General features: G+C 41.9%; 1 protein-coding gene across 9 annotated transcripts in view; it reads left to right on the forward strand.

Moving 5' to 3' along the window:
* Window positions 1-14,355, forward strand: part of CACNA1B (calcium voltage-gated channel subunit alpha1 B) — a 196,188-nt gene that overhangs the window by 25,475 nt on the left and 156,358 nt on the right. For all 9 annotated transcript variants that reach the window (XM_041725818.1, XM_041725820.1, XM_041725821.1 and 6 more), the window contains exon 4: window positions 13,845-13,936. In XM_041725818.1, the coding sequence (XP_041581752.1) occupies window positions 13,845-13,936 (92 nt within the window). The remainder of the gene's footprint in view (window positions 1-13,844; window positions 13,937-14,355) is intronic.

Consider the following 14,355-nt stretch of genomic DNA (forward strand, 5'->3'; position numbering starts at 1 on the left):
CAGGGATCCCCTTGGCTCTTCTTTTCTGAATCTTTCCTCAGTTTTTTTTTTTTTTTTTTTTTTTGCCTGTTTCGTTTTCCAGATAAATTTTGAGATCGATTTGCTATAATTCCAAGAATTCCCCTTGGGATATTGTTTCAATGATGGAGAATCTCTAAGTTGATCTGTGAGAATCGGATTCTAAAGATACATGTTTTGTCTGTCCATCCAGGAGTTCAGTGTATCTTACCATTTATCCAGGGTTTCCCCTGCTTTTTATAAATCAGATATTGTGGTTTTGTTTCTGTAGGTCACTCCTGTTTCTTCCTCTTTTTTTTTTTTTTTTTTTTTTTTTGGTCACTCCTGTTTTCAGAGTTGTTTCTCAGTGGCTTGTATTCCCGGAGGCCCACATGATGGGAGTGTTTGATGTTCCTGTATCTGCAAGCAGTGAGGTCTGGGGTCCCTTGCACTTTTGCACATTTGTGTTCTTGTTCTTGTCATGCTGCGGGGCTCTGTTGGTGCAGGTTGCATCTGGGTGGAGTTGTGCTTTGGTCTTTGCTAATGGATGGCTTACAGCCAGCTCTGTTTTTGAGCCTGGATCTCCCCACGTGGTGGGATCACTGCACCTGCCAGCAGCCATTGTGTATCTGTTATCTCTCCTTGCGTTTGCTCTTGCTCTGCCCTTTTTTCCTCAAAGGCTCTATGCTATCTTCTGTCTTCCACAAATGTTGCAGTGAGGGGAGGGTCCCTTGCAATCCTGCTGGCAATGTTTACGCTGGTGCTGTTGGCCTGCAGACCTCGACCCTTGAGGGGCATCACAGTTGCCCTTGGGCTTCTCGCAGTCCTGGGCCCACCCCTGAGGCTGAGCTCCTCATCAACATCCCAGGCGAGGCTGACCAGGCTCCTGCAAGTTTGATCATTGTCTTTGGAAATAACCACCATATCTATTCATGTCTTCATTTCTCATTCAAGTTCTTTTATGTTCCCTAGGACTCTTTAATATGATTAAGTGAGAATAATGGTGGTGATTCTTATTATCTGATTTTAAAGGAAATCCTGCATGATGAATGTGCATTTTGTTGCTACTCTTAAGAGTGGGTTTTGAGCATGGAATGTTATTCAGAAACCGTTTTAGTTTCTTTTCTTTTTTTTTTTTCTGTTTTAGTTTCTAAGGATTAACATTTAGTTTATTAAAGTCACAAATACACAAGTGTCATTATTTTTTTAAAGATTTTATTTACTTATTCATAAGAGACACAGAGAGAGAGAGAGAGAGGCACAAACACAGGCAGAGGGAGAAGCAGGCTCCATGCAGGGAGCCGGACATGGGACCCGATCCTGGGTCTCTAGGACCACACCTGGGCCGAAGGCCGCGCTAAACCACTGAGCCACCCGGGCTGCCCCAAGTGTCATTCTTTTTAAAAAATTTAGATAAGCTTGTGACAATGCGGATGGACCTAGAGGGCATTATGCTAAGTGACGTGAGGCACAGAAAGACAAATACCATATGGCCTCACATTAGTGTGGAATCCAAAACCAGAGCTAAACAAACCAAAATGCCAACTGCATAAAGAGGTCAGATTTGTGGTTTACCAAAAGTGGGGGTTGGGGGCAAGGGCTCGGGTAAGTTGGTCAGAATGGACAAAGTTCAGTTACAACATCAGGATGGGAAGTACCAGGGATGCAATGAGCTGGGCGACACATGGGGATGCTGCAGAGAGCGGGTGGTGGGAGCTCACCACGTCTTTTTTACGTTCATCTATGGGCGATAGTGGTGCTACCTAGACCTGTCATGTGACCACTTCACAGCAGGTGTAAATCAGAGCACCTGCTGTACACCTCACACTCAGTGATGTGGGCCAATTATTTCTCAGTAAAATGGGAAAAATTTTTTAGATTCTGCTTATGAAAAATTATACATTTAGCAATTAAAAAAAAATTTTATTTATTCATGAGAGACACACAGAGAGAGAGGCAGAGACACAGGCAGAGGGAGAAGCAGGCTCCATGCAGGGAGCCCGATGTGGGACTCGATCCCAGGACCCCAGGGTTACACCATGAGCTGAAGGCAGACACTCACCCAGGCGTCCCTACATTTAGCAATTTTTAACCATGACTTTCAAGATGACTCGAAATAGTGCTTTATCCCATTTCATAAACTTAGTCATTGTCCAACATTTAAAATTTCTTTTATAAATTCACTGTAACTGGCTCTTCCTAAGGACTTACATAATGTGTATCCAGTAACTTAAAGTGTGAATATGGTGGATCATAAGTTTGTTAAAATGTTCCGATACTTTTTTTTTTTTTTTTTTTTTTTACAAATTTATTATGTTTTCCATTTGAAATCACAGGTCTAAATAAGTTTTTCCATTACATTTATAAACTTACAACCCTCAGGGCAAATGTGATGCTAGATGCAGTCACGTTCAGGGTGCTGGTTGTTCTGACAAATTCTCCTCATCATAACCCAACACATGATGAGGAAAGTTTGACTTTTGTAGACATTTCCATGTTTAGTTGTACGTCTTCCCAGGGATTAAATATGTTCATCCCCTGAGGAAACCATTTTCTTTTTTTTTATAATAAATTTATTTTTTATTAGTGTTCAATTTACCAACATACAGAATAATACCCAGTGCTCATCCTGTCAAGTGCCCCCCTCAGTGCCCGTCACCCATTCACCCCCACCCCCTGCCCTCCTCCCCTTCCACCACCCCTAGTTCGTTTCCCAGAGTTAGGAGTCTTTATGTTCTGTCTCCCTTCCTAATATTTCCCACACATTTCTTCTCCCTTCCCTTCTATTCCCTTTCACTATTATTTATATTCCCCAAATGAATGAGAACATACACTGTTTGTCCTTCTCCGATTGACTTACTTCACTCAGCATAATACCCTCCAGTTCCATCCACGTTGAAGCAAATGGTGGGTATTTGTCGTTTCTAATGGCTGAGGAATATTCCATTGTATACATAAACCACATCTTCTTTATCCGTTCATCTTTTGATGGACACTGAGGCTCCTTCCACAGTTTGGCTATTGTGGACATTGCTGCTAGAAACATCGGGGTGCAGGTGTCCCGGCGAGGAAACCATTTTCGAATGAATGAGGGGGAGGCTCCCTTCCCATTGGCTTTGGAGTGCCTCCTGGGCTGAGGCTGAGCCCCAGAGGCCTGCGCAGGTGCCTCTCTCTCTACCCTGCGCTGGGTGCTCAGAGCACCCATGACTGCCAGTCAGCTGTCATTTTTTTGTGGGTAGATGTGTGTTGATGGTTTTTAAGATTGTGGATACATTCTCTCTGGGTCTAAACACCCTTGGAACCTCCGTCCAAAAGCAGCAGCTGTTTCCCTGGGCCTCGACTGCGCCAACCTGGCCATCGCCGTGCCTGCTTCCGTGTGGCGGCCGTCCCTGCTGCCCAGCACTGCCTCGGAGGTCCTCGGACTGATGCACCAGGGTCCTCTGTGCACCCCTGAGCCCTGGTGCTTGGAAGCCTTGGGTGAAGGGCGATGCTCCCTCCTGTGTGTTGGTCTCTTCTCAGCGTTGGGGCTTTGCAGATGCCAATTGGCAACTAGGCGTGTGGTGTCCTTGCTTGGTGAGCTCTGCTGGGCGCGTGCCAGTTGGGCACAGGCTCCCTACAGGTCTGGGGATTTCTCTCAGACGAGTGACCTTACCGGGGTTGCTGAATTCTCCTGCATGTGCCCACCCCCTCCACCACTTTCCTTCTCCCTCACCTTCTGGCATTAGCAACTGGCCTGACATGTGGTTTTGGCGCCGGTGTGCACGTCAGTACTCACACTCCTACCACGTGCGTCTGTACCCACAAGCGATGTGCAGCATTGCTCGAGTGCCTCTAGGTGTGTGAGTGGAGGTATACACACAGGGATGTCATCATTTCTTGACTTGTGTTTGTGTCCCTTGACACTGTTTTAGACATTTTCTGTGTTAATATGCATAGGTGTGCCCGATGTTACAGGCCCCTGCCCATCTTAGGTGGAGTAGCATTATGTCGCTTGCAGGCATGTGCGGAGCAGCAGGTTTTCTTGTGTCTCACTGTTACGAACAGGGAGCTGCTGTGAATGGGCCTGTATGTGTGTCTGAGAGTGTTGGTGCCACGTGTCTAGTGTGTGGTTAGAAGTGGTTTTCTGAGTCACAGACATGCTCATTTTAAAGTTTTCTGGAAGTAGCCATATGCTCTCCAAAAGGAATTTACAATTTCCTCTTCTGCCTGCAGGGCTGTCCAGCGACATCACTGGGCTGTGATTTGGCTAAAGTGAGGGGATAAAATGACATGTCCTGTAATTTGAATTTCCCTGATTGCCAGTGGTTTTGAGCATCTTCTTGTCTCTTTTGCAGTTTGTTTACTTTTCTGACAGGTTATTTGTATTTTTAATAGGAATTCATACGTACTCTCTAGATTTTGGAGACAAATTCTATGTCAGTTACATGCATTTTCTCCAGTCTCTTTCATGTTATAATTTAAATGTTATTGGAGTCAAATTTATCAACCCATTACTTTATGGTTTGGGATCTATATGGCCTGGGATCTTTATGGTTTGGTCTTTAGAAACCCTCTCTACTTCACAGTCATTGAACTCTTTCCTTGTTTGTTTTAGAGTTTTAGATTGCTTTCTGCAATTAGGCCTCTTTTTAATAATTAGAAATTATTTTCTAATTTTTAAAATTGTGGAAAAACATAAAGAATGTGGACTTTGCCATCTTAGTTACTGCTCAGCGCACGCTCAGCGGTGCTCAGTGTACTGTGTCGTGCGGCCACCACTGCCATCTGTCCCCAGGACTCTGCTCACCTTGCAAATCTGAGACTCTGTCCCCATGAAACCCTAGCTCCCCGACCCTCCACTTAGACCCTGGCAGCTGCCCATTCTAATCTTGAGCCCTGTGATTTTAGCAGCTCTGGGTACCTCATACAAGTGGAATCAAGCAGTATTTGTGTTTTTGTTTTTTTGTGTGTGATGGGCTTATTTTAATCAGCATTGTGTCCTCAAGGTTCATCCGTGTTGCATCTGTGTTAGAATTTCCTTCCTTTTTAAGGCTAATACTCCACTGTATGTAAATACCATAATTTCCTTCTCTGTTCATTCAGTAACGGATACGTGGGTTCCTTCCCACTTTTTTTTTTTTTTCCCCACTTTTAACTATTGTGAGCAATGCTGCTAACTATGACCCTGGCTGAACAAATATCTCTCCGAGACCCTGTTTTCAATTCTTTTGTGTATATACCTAGAGGTAGAATTGCTGGATTGTGTGGTAATCCTATGTTCAGCTTTTTTTTTTTTAATATTTTATTTATTTATTCATGAGACACACAGAAAAAGAGGCAGAGACATAGGCAGAGGGAGAAACAGGCTTCCTGCAAGGAGCCTGATGTGGGACTTGATCCCAGGACCCCAGGATCATGACCTGAGCCGAAGGCAGGCGCTCAACCACTGAGCCGCCCAGGTGCCCCTATGTTCAGCTTTTTGAAGAACTGCTCTGTGGTTCTCTACAGCGGCTGCATCATGCTGCGTTCCCATCCACAGTGCACAGGCTTCCAGTTCTCCATGTCCTCACCAACACATAAACACTTATTTTCCTTTTTTTTTTTTTTAATAGTAGCCATCCTAATGGGTATGAGGTGGTGTAGTTTGGATTTGCACTTCCCCAATGATTAGTGATGTTGATTGAGCATCTTTTCATATGCTTGTTGGCCATTTGTGTATATTTTTTAATTTAATTTTTTTTGAGAAATATCCATTCCGGTCATTTGCCTATTTTTAAATTGGGTCTTTGTTGTTGTTGAGTTGTAGGAGTTCTTTGTGTATTCTGGGTATTAATCCCTTATTACAGAAATGTTTGTGAATATTTTCTCCCATTCTGTAGGTTGTCTTTTCACTCTTTTGATTGTGCCCTTAAATTTAAAAATTTAAAACTTTTGTGCATCAAAGTCCAATTTACGTGTGTTTTCTTTTATTGCCTATGCTTTTGGTGTCATATCTGAGAAATCATTGCCAAATACAGTGCCATGAAGATTTTCTCCTATTTTTTTTCAAAAGAGTTTTATAGTTTAAGGTCTTATATTTAGATAAGCAAAGATCCATTTTGAGTTAACTTTATGTATATTCGATAAGGGTCCAACTTATTTTTTTCATGTGAATTTTCAGCTTTCCTAGCACAATTTGGTAAAAAGATTTTCTTCTCCCCATTGAATGGTGTAGGCACTTTTACTGAAAATCAATTGACTATATATGTGAGTTTTTGTTTCTGGGTTATTATTTTATTCTGTTGGTCTATATATCTATCCTTATGCCAGTACCATGTTGTTTTGATTACTGTAGCTTGTAGTAAGTTTTGAAATCAGGAAATGTGAGTCTTCCAATTTTGTTCTTTTTCAATATTATTTTGGCTATTTAGGGTTCCTTGAAAGTCCATATCAATTTTAGGTTGAATTTTTTCTATTTCTGCAAAAAATATCATTGGAGTTTTGATAAGGATTGCATTGAATCTGTAGTTTGCTTTGGGTAGCATGGACATTTAACAATATTAAGGTTTCCAATTCATGGACATGGGATGTCTTTCAGTTTGTTTAGTGTTCTTTAATTTCCTTTAGCAACGTTTTATAGTTTTCAGTGTACAAATCTTTCACCTCCTTGGTTAATTTTATTCCTATTTCGTTCTTTTTTTTTTTTTAAGATTTTATTTATTTATTCATGAGAGACACAGAGACACAGGCAGAGACACAGGCAGAGGGAGGAGCAGGCTCCATGCAGGGAGCCCGATGCAGAACTCGATCCTGGGACTCTGGGATCATGCCCTGAGCCAAAGGCAGATGCTCAACTGCTTAGCCACCCAGGAGTCCCTATTTAATTCTTTCTTGATGCTACTACAAATGGATAAAAATTTTTTTCTTTTTTGTTTGTTCATTGCAAGTGTATAAATATACAACTTAATTCTTGTTTTGACTTTCTGTCCTGAAGCTTTGCTGAATTCATTCGTTCTGGTAATTTTTAGTGGATTTTCTATAAATTTAGGGTTTTCTACATATGAGATCTGTTGGGATTTTCATTGCAGTTGCATTGAATTTGTAGATTAATTTGGGGAAAAGAGATATCTAATGGTATTGAATTGTCTCATCTGTTAATACGGTTCATTTTAATTATCCCTTTGTTCTTCAAGATGTTTTGTGACTTTTATTATTAAGGTATTGCACTTATTTTATTGAGTTTATCCCTAGATACTCTTGATTTTGTTGCTTTTATGAACAATATTTTTATAACAGCTTTATTGAGATATAATTCACACACTATGAAACTCACCCTTCTAGTGTGTAACACGCATTCAGTGGTTTTCAGTCTAGTCAGACTGTGCGGCCATGATCACTGTCTAATTCCAGATCATTTTCATCACCCCAGAAAGACGTTCCATACCCATTGGAATGATAGTTTTATTTATTTTTATTTTTTATTTTTTTTAATTATTTTTTTTAATTATTTATTTATTTATGATAGTCACACACAGAGAGAGAGAGAGGCAGAGACACAGGCAGAGGGAGAAGCAGGCTCCATGCACCGGGAGCCCGACGTGGGATTCGATCCCGGGTCTCCAGGATCGTGCCCTGGGCCAAAGGCAGGCACTAAACCGCTACACCACCCAGGGATCCCTATTTTTTATTTTTTAAAAAATATATTTATTTATTCATGAGACACACACAAACAGAGAGAGAGAGAGAGAGAGAGAGGCAGAGACACAGGCAGAGGGAGAAGCAGGCTCCATGCAGGGAGCTTGACATGGGACTTGATCCCAGGTCTCCAGGATCATGCCCTGGGTTGAAGGCGGTGCTAAACCGCTGAGCTACTCGGGCTGCCCGGAATGATAGTTTTTAAAAGTTATATTTTCTAATTGTAAATGAAAATAATCTTTTTTGTATACTTATATATTCTATAGCCTTGCTATAATTATGTATAATTCTATATACTTATATATTGTAAAACTCTTATAGTTTTTCATATATGCTTTTGGGTTTCCTGTGTAGAAATCACATTGCCTTTGAATATGACAGTTTGTTTTCTCCTTTCTAATCTTTATATATTTTATTTCTTTTTCTTTTTTTATTGCCTTGGCTAGGACCTCCATATGATATAAATAGTATACTTGTATTATTCTTTTTTTTTTAATTTTTATTTATTTATGATAGTCACACACAGAGAGAGAGAGAGGCAGAGACACAGGCAGAGGGAGAAGCAGGCTCCATGCACTGGGAGCCCGACGTGGGACTCGATCCCGGGTCTCCAGGATCGCGCCCTGGGCCAAAGACAGGCGCCAAACCGCTGCGCCACCCAGGGATCCCTGTATTATTCTTTTTTAAAAGATTTTATTTATTTATTCATGAGAGACACAGAGAAAATGAGAGACAGACACAGGCAGAGGGAGAAGCAGGCTCCATGCAGGGAGCCCGACGTGGGACTCGATCCTGGGTCTCCAGGATCACACCCTGGGCCAAAGGCAGCGCTAAGCCGCTGAGCCACTCAGCTACCCTACTTGTATTATTCTTGAATTTAAAGAAGTTGCCCCAAACACATATTGTCAGTTTAAGGGATTTTTCTTTCTATCCCTAATTCTTATTTAATGATATTGAAATTTCATTGAATAATTTTTCTGAAATTTTTAACATGATGACATGGTTTCTGTTTTGATTTTTAATGTGGTGGATTGCATTAATAGTCATTCTACTATTGACCTATTCTTTATGTTCCTATGACAACTCATTGGTCATTAAGTATGTACTTTTGAATTTCATTCTAATTAGTAATTTAAGATTTATGTTCATAATTAAGATGTGTATAAAATTCTCTTGTCCTTTTCTTGTTTTGATATCAAGAGTATACTAGCATCATAAAATGAATTGAGATTTTCTTGTATTTTTATTCTCTGAAACAGTTTGTATAACATAGAAATTATCTGTTCTTTGGATGCTCATAGAACTTGTTTGTAAAATTGACTGGGTCCGATGTTTTGCTGGAGGAAACCTGCATCCAAATTCATTTTTATAAATAGTTTTTTTAGTCAGAATTCTGAGACAGCCTCTAAGGTTTCCATCCCTGCCTGTGGTCATCTCCCCTTGAGTGTGGGAAGGAGCATGGATATGATAGGATATCACTGCCATTGTTAGTTTACCAAACAGTTGACTGAGTTAACTGAAAAGGTCCAACCTAATTAAGTTAATCTTTTTAAAGAGACTGAGCCCTTTGTAAAGTCAGAGTTCAGAGGTGTAAGAGGGACTGCTGAGGCCAGCTGGTAAGGACCTGAGCATGGCTGCCAGGAGCCAAGAGAAGCCCCCCGCTGACAGCAGAACAGTGGGCCTCCAGTTCTACTGCAAAGGATGTGAAGGAGCCAGGAAGCAGGACTTGCCCTGGGTTAGCCTCTGGGTAACAACATCGGACCCAGTCAATTTTACAAACAAGTTCTATGAGCATGATGCGGCTGCTTCCACCTTGATCTCAGCCTCATGAGACCCCAGAGAACCTAGTCACGGTGTGCCCAGGCTTTGACCTATGGAGCTGTGAGCTAATGGGTGCCTTTTCAAGTCACTAAATTTGTGGCAAGTCTTTACACAGCAATAGAAAACTAATATAATCACTCTTGGTTTATTCAGGTTTTCTACTTCTTCAGTCACTTTTGATCATTAACATTTGGGGGGATATATCCATTTTATTAGAATTTTATTTTAATGTTGGCATAAAATAGTTAATAATATTCTTTTGTAATTCTAAAAATCTCTCCTGTCTGCGGTTGCATTCCCTGTATGTAAACACATCACCATACATATATATACATATGTGTGCATGTGTGCACAAGTCTGAGCATACAAACACATGCATGTGTTTGTATATGTGTGTATCTGCATACAGGTGTGTACAGATATGTGCACATTCTCTTTTTCTTGATGATTCCTGCCAGAACCTTGTTCATTTTATTCAAGTTCAAGTTCATTCAACTTTCAAATTCGGCTTTCTATTATTTTTCTATTTTCTGATTGAACCATGTCTATACTTACCTTTATTATTTCCGTTTTTCTCTTTTCTGTAAATTTACTCTGCTGTTCTTTTTTAAGATTCTTGAGACATATCTGTGCTTGGTTTACTTATTTTTAATCTTTAAAAAAGCAAAACATTTTAGTTTATAAATTTCCTCTTAAACATCACTTTAACTGGCCCCCACACATTATAATACGTAGTATTTTTGTTGTTGATGGGGTCGAAATTTTTGGTAATTTCTCTTTTTACTTCCTTATTTAATGAGTTATTTAGCATTTTGAGGGTTTTTATACATATGAATTTTCTTGCAGTTTGTTTTTATAGTTCTCATTTAATTACATTTATTGAACAGCGAAAGTGTGATGATGTAACTAATTCTTTGAAATTTGCTGAAGCTTTCCTTTTGTGATGTAGGGTATGAGCAATTTTCTCTCTTTTAAAATATTTATTTATTTATTCAAAGTGAGGAGGGGCAGAAGGAGCGGGGAGAGAAACTAAAGCAGGCTCCACACTGAGTGAAGAGCCCAACATGGGGCTCCATCTCATGACTCTGAGATGAGACCTGAGCCGAAACCAAGAGTCAGATTCCCAGGTGACTGCACCACCCAGCTGCCCCAGACATGTGCAATTTTCAAAGATATTCCTGTGTACTCAGAAAAGGCTATGTTCTCTATTTGTTAGGAGCAGATTCTGATAGGAAAGATGGGAAAGATATAGAAGATTAGAACTATATAATAGATCAAGGCTGCTAATTTTTTTAAAAAAAAGATTTATCTATTAGAGAGAGAGAGTGAGAGTACACACATGGGAGTGGCAGGATGGGCAGAGGGAGAAAGAATCTTAAGCAGGGTCCATACCCAGTGTGGACTCTCACGACCCTAAGATCATGACCTGAGACAAAACCAAGAGTCAGATGCTTACCCAACTGAGCCACTCAGGTGCCACAAGGCTGTTAATTTTGTTTTGATCTTATGTAGCCTTACTGAATTTTGGTATTCAGTCCTTCAGATTATTTTTTTAAGATTTTATTTATTTCTTCACAAGAGACATATATATATATATAGAGAGAGAGAGGCAGAGACACAGGCAGAGGGAGAAGCAGGTTCCTTGCAGGAAGCCCAGTGCAGGACTCAATCCCAGGACCCCGAGATCACAACCTGAGCTGAAGGCTGATGCTCAACTGCTGAGCCACCTGGGTGTCCCCAGATTCTGATAGGAGCTTTGCTAGAATCTTCGACTAGGCTTGAATTTGGGACGATGACTTCTTTTATATCTGTAAATGTTTATTTTAAACTCACTCTTCATTGACAGTTTAGCTGGATATAAAGTTCTAAGATGACCATTACTTTCTGCTGCTCTTTGAAGGTATAATTTGTCTTCTAGCATATTTTTCTTCCAAAGTTAAGTTGTTTTTTCTTTTTAGTTATCCATTTTCTCTAGATACTTTGTCTTTCCTTTTTCTTTCTGGTATCATCTAAGGCTGTCTTTTTATGCTTGATGTTCTGCAGTTCCTTCCTGTTTCTAGCTGGAAATATTTTCTTTATCTGATTGGTACTTATAGTGCACTTTGAATTTGAGAAATAATTTTTGTTTTATTTTATTTTTTAAAGGTTTTTAAAGATTGAGAGAGAGGGGGAGAGAGCAAGAGCAAGCCAGCGTGCAAGTAGGGTAAGGAGCAGAGGGAGAGGCAGACTCCCTGCTGAGGAGGGACTCTGGGATTATGACCCAAGCCAAAGGCAGTAGCTTAACCAACTGAGTCACCCAGGTGCCCCAAGAAGTCATTTTTCATTCTGGGAATTTCTTAGCTGCTACCTCTTCAAATGTTGCTTCTTCACCATCTCCCCCGTTCTCTTCCACTGCTCATACTGGGTGTGTGCTGGGCATGTGATCTAATCTCCATATTGCTCAATATCTCTCTCATGTTCCTTCCTTGGCTTTTTGATGTCTGTGGGTGAGTTCCACAGTACTAGCCTCTGTACTGTTTTCTAAACCATTAATGCTCGCAAACTGTGTCTCCAGCCCAGAATGTAATTTATTACTGTTACTATTATTATTGATATTATTTCAATAACTATTTGCTTATTGACAAAACTTTTAGCTAGCCTTTAAAATACCTACCTGTTTCTGGCTTCGTTTGTTTCATACTTTGCTGATTTCATCAGAACAAAATTAATCTTCCAATAGTCCATTTCAATAGTTGAATGTCCCCCCTTAGCTTTGGGTTTCCTCATGTGCTCTGGATTTTTGGTTTAAATAGGTATTTTCTTGTTGCCTTTCTCTTCCTTTCCACGGAGAGTTTCATCTTATTTTGACTGCAGCTCCATCTCAAATTCTATTCTCACTGCCAGGTATCTTAAGCAGGGGGGCACAAGGCTTTCTTCAGCAAGAGTCCAGGATGCATTCTAAAAGCAGAGCCACCAGGATTATTGGTGCATTAGATGTCGACTGATGGGGAGAGAGGACTTGAGGTTGAAACTGTGGTTGTGACTGAAATAACAATTGAGGTGTAGCGCTCACTGAGTGGGTATCAGGGACGAAGCAAGGCCAGGGGTAAGAATCAAAGTTCTTAGTCACCACAATGTGACAGCTCTGGACTTTTTAAAGAAGTACATTTCAACACTTTTAAACATTAACGTTTAAAAAATAGTTCTTTAATTATATAATGCTTGATATACTTTTTTGGTATCCAAGTGGAAATGTTAAAAAGGCGGTTGGATGTATGAGTCCTCAGTTCCAGATTTGAGTTAAAGATGTGTGATTATGAGTGATGAGCATGCTGTGGTATTCAGGGCTATGGCGTAGGTCCGGTTGGGAGTGAGCCCAGGGGCATCCACGTCTTGAGTCTGGTGGACGAGGCAACGGAGGCAGTAAGGACCTGGAGGGACTCCTGGGGGGCTCAGGGGAAATGAGAGAGTTGACCAAAGGGCAGAAAAGAAACTGTTTAGAGAGGGAGATATTGCTGTTGGGGTGGCAAGTCTCAAACAGCATTTCAGTGGGACGGTGCAGGTGAGAGCTTGATGGGGACCGCTAATGGAGACCTGTGATGGTGGGGAGACCCAGGACTGACCATCTGATTTGAGCTCTGGTGTGAAGGGAGCAGAGAAATGTGCTGTGCTGACAGGTGGATATCAGATGTTTTGTTTTGTTTTAATTTTTATTTATTTATGATAGTCACAGAGAGAGAGAGAGAGGCAGAGACATAGGCAGAGGGAGAAGCAGGCTCCATGCACCCGGAGCCCGACATGGGATTCGATCCCGGGTCTCCAGGATCGTGCCCTGGGCCAAAGGCAGGCGCTAAACCGCTGCGCCACGCAGGGATCCCTGTTTTGTTTTTGAAATGGGAGACATTTGAATATGTTTTTCTGCTAATGGAACTGATTGTGATGGCTTTCCTGAGACCCCTGAACCTTTTCTTTCACCTTTCCGGCCCCACTCTGCTATTCTCCTAAGAGAAGGTGAAGAAGGGCATGTGTGGCACCTGCTCTGGAAAATCAGCCTTATTTTATCCCTGTTTCTACTCCTCCTCACCTTGTGAGGCTGCTTGCAGTGCAGTGGGGGTTGGTTTGGGGACCTGGTTCTGGCTTGGATTTAGTTGGAGGGTGGATTAAAGGCCAGGCCAGGTACCAGAGACCAAGTGTCCTCTCAGGGTGATTCCTTTGAGCTGGGGGGTCGCGCTGTGGGGACATCTGAATTTACTCCTTGCTTCTCCCTGCCTGGCAGGCCCCACACCCTGTGCTAGTCCTGTGTTTGGACGGTGGGGATGTGGGTGATGGGGCATGTGTTCGCCTCCGACCTGAGTATGGAATCCCTTATTTTCCTCCTTTTCTTTTCCTGCCAGGATCCTGGCCACGGCTGGCACTGACTTTGACCTGCGGACCCTGCGGGCTGTGCGTGTGCTCAGGCCCCTGAAGCTGGTGTCTGGGATTCCAAGTGAGTCTGGCAAAAGCAACCAGGCCCAAGCCTAACCATCTCCCCGAAGCCCACCACAGCTATGGCCACTGTTAAGCCCTAACCAGAGGGCCCTTTAAGAATCAGGTGTGAGGAGCCTGGAATTCCCTGTGAAAGCCCAGACAGTGATCCTGTTGTTTTGCCCTGACTTGGCTTCCCCAGATGGAAGCTTTGTTTCTCCTCATGCTCTCTGCTCTATTTCCAGCTCTTTGCTGCTTTCTTTTTCTGGGGTCAATGCACAGATAAGAGATTGAGCAAGGCAGTGGGGATGCTTGAGAAAATAGTCAGAGGCTGCAAAGGACCACCTATCTTGGCTCAGGCCTGGCAGGGCCACAGAGAATGAGGCCAGGTTAAGACAGGCTCCCGGATTCAGCTGCCCAAGGAGCCGAGCCTGGGGAGGA

The sequence above is a fragment of the Vulpes lagopus genome, chromosome 12 (genome assembly GCF_018345385.1).
Source record: "Vulpes lagopus strain Blue_001 chromosome 12, ASM1834538v1, whole genome shotgun sequence".
NCBI classification, from domain to species: Eukaryota; Metazoa; Chordata; class Mammalia; order Carnivora; family Canidae; genus Vulpes; species Vulpes lagopus.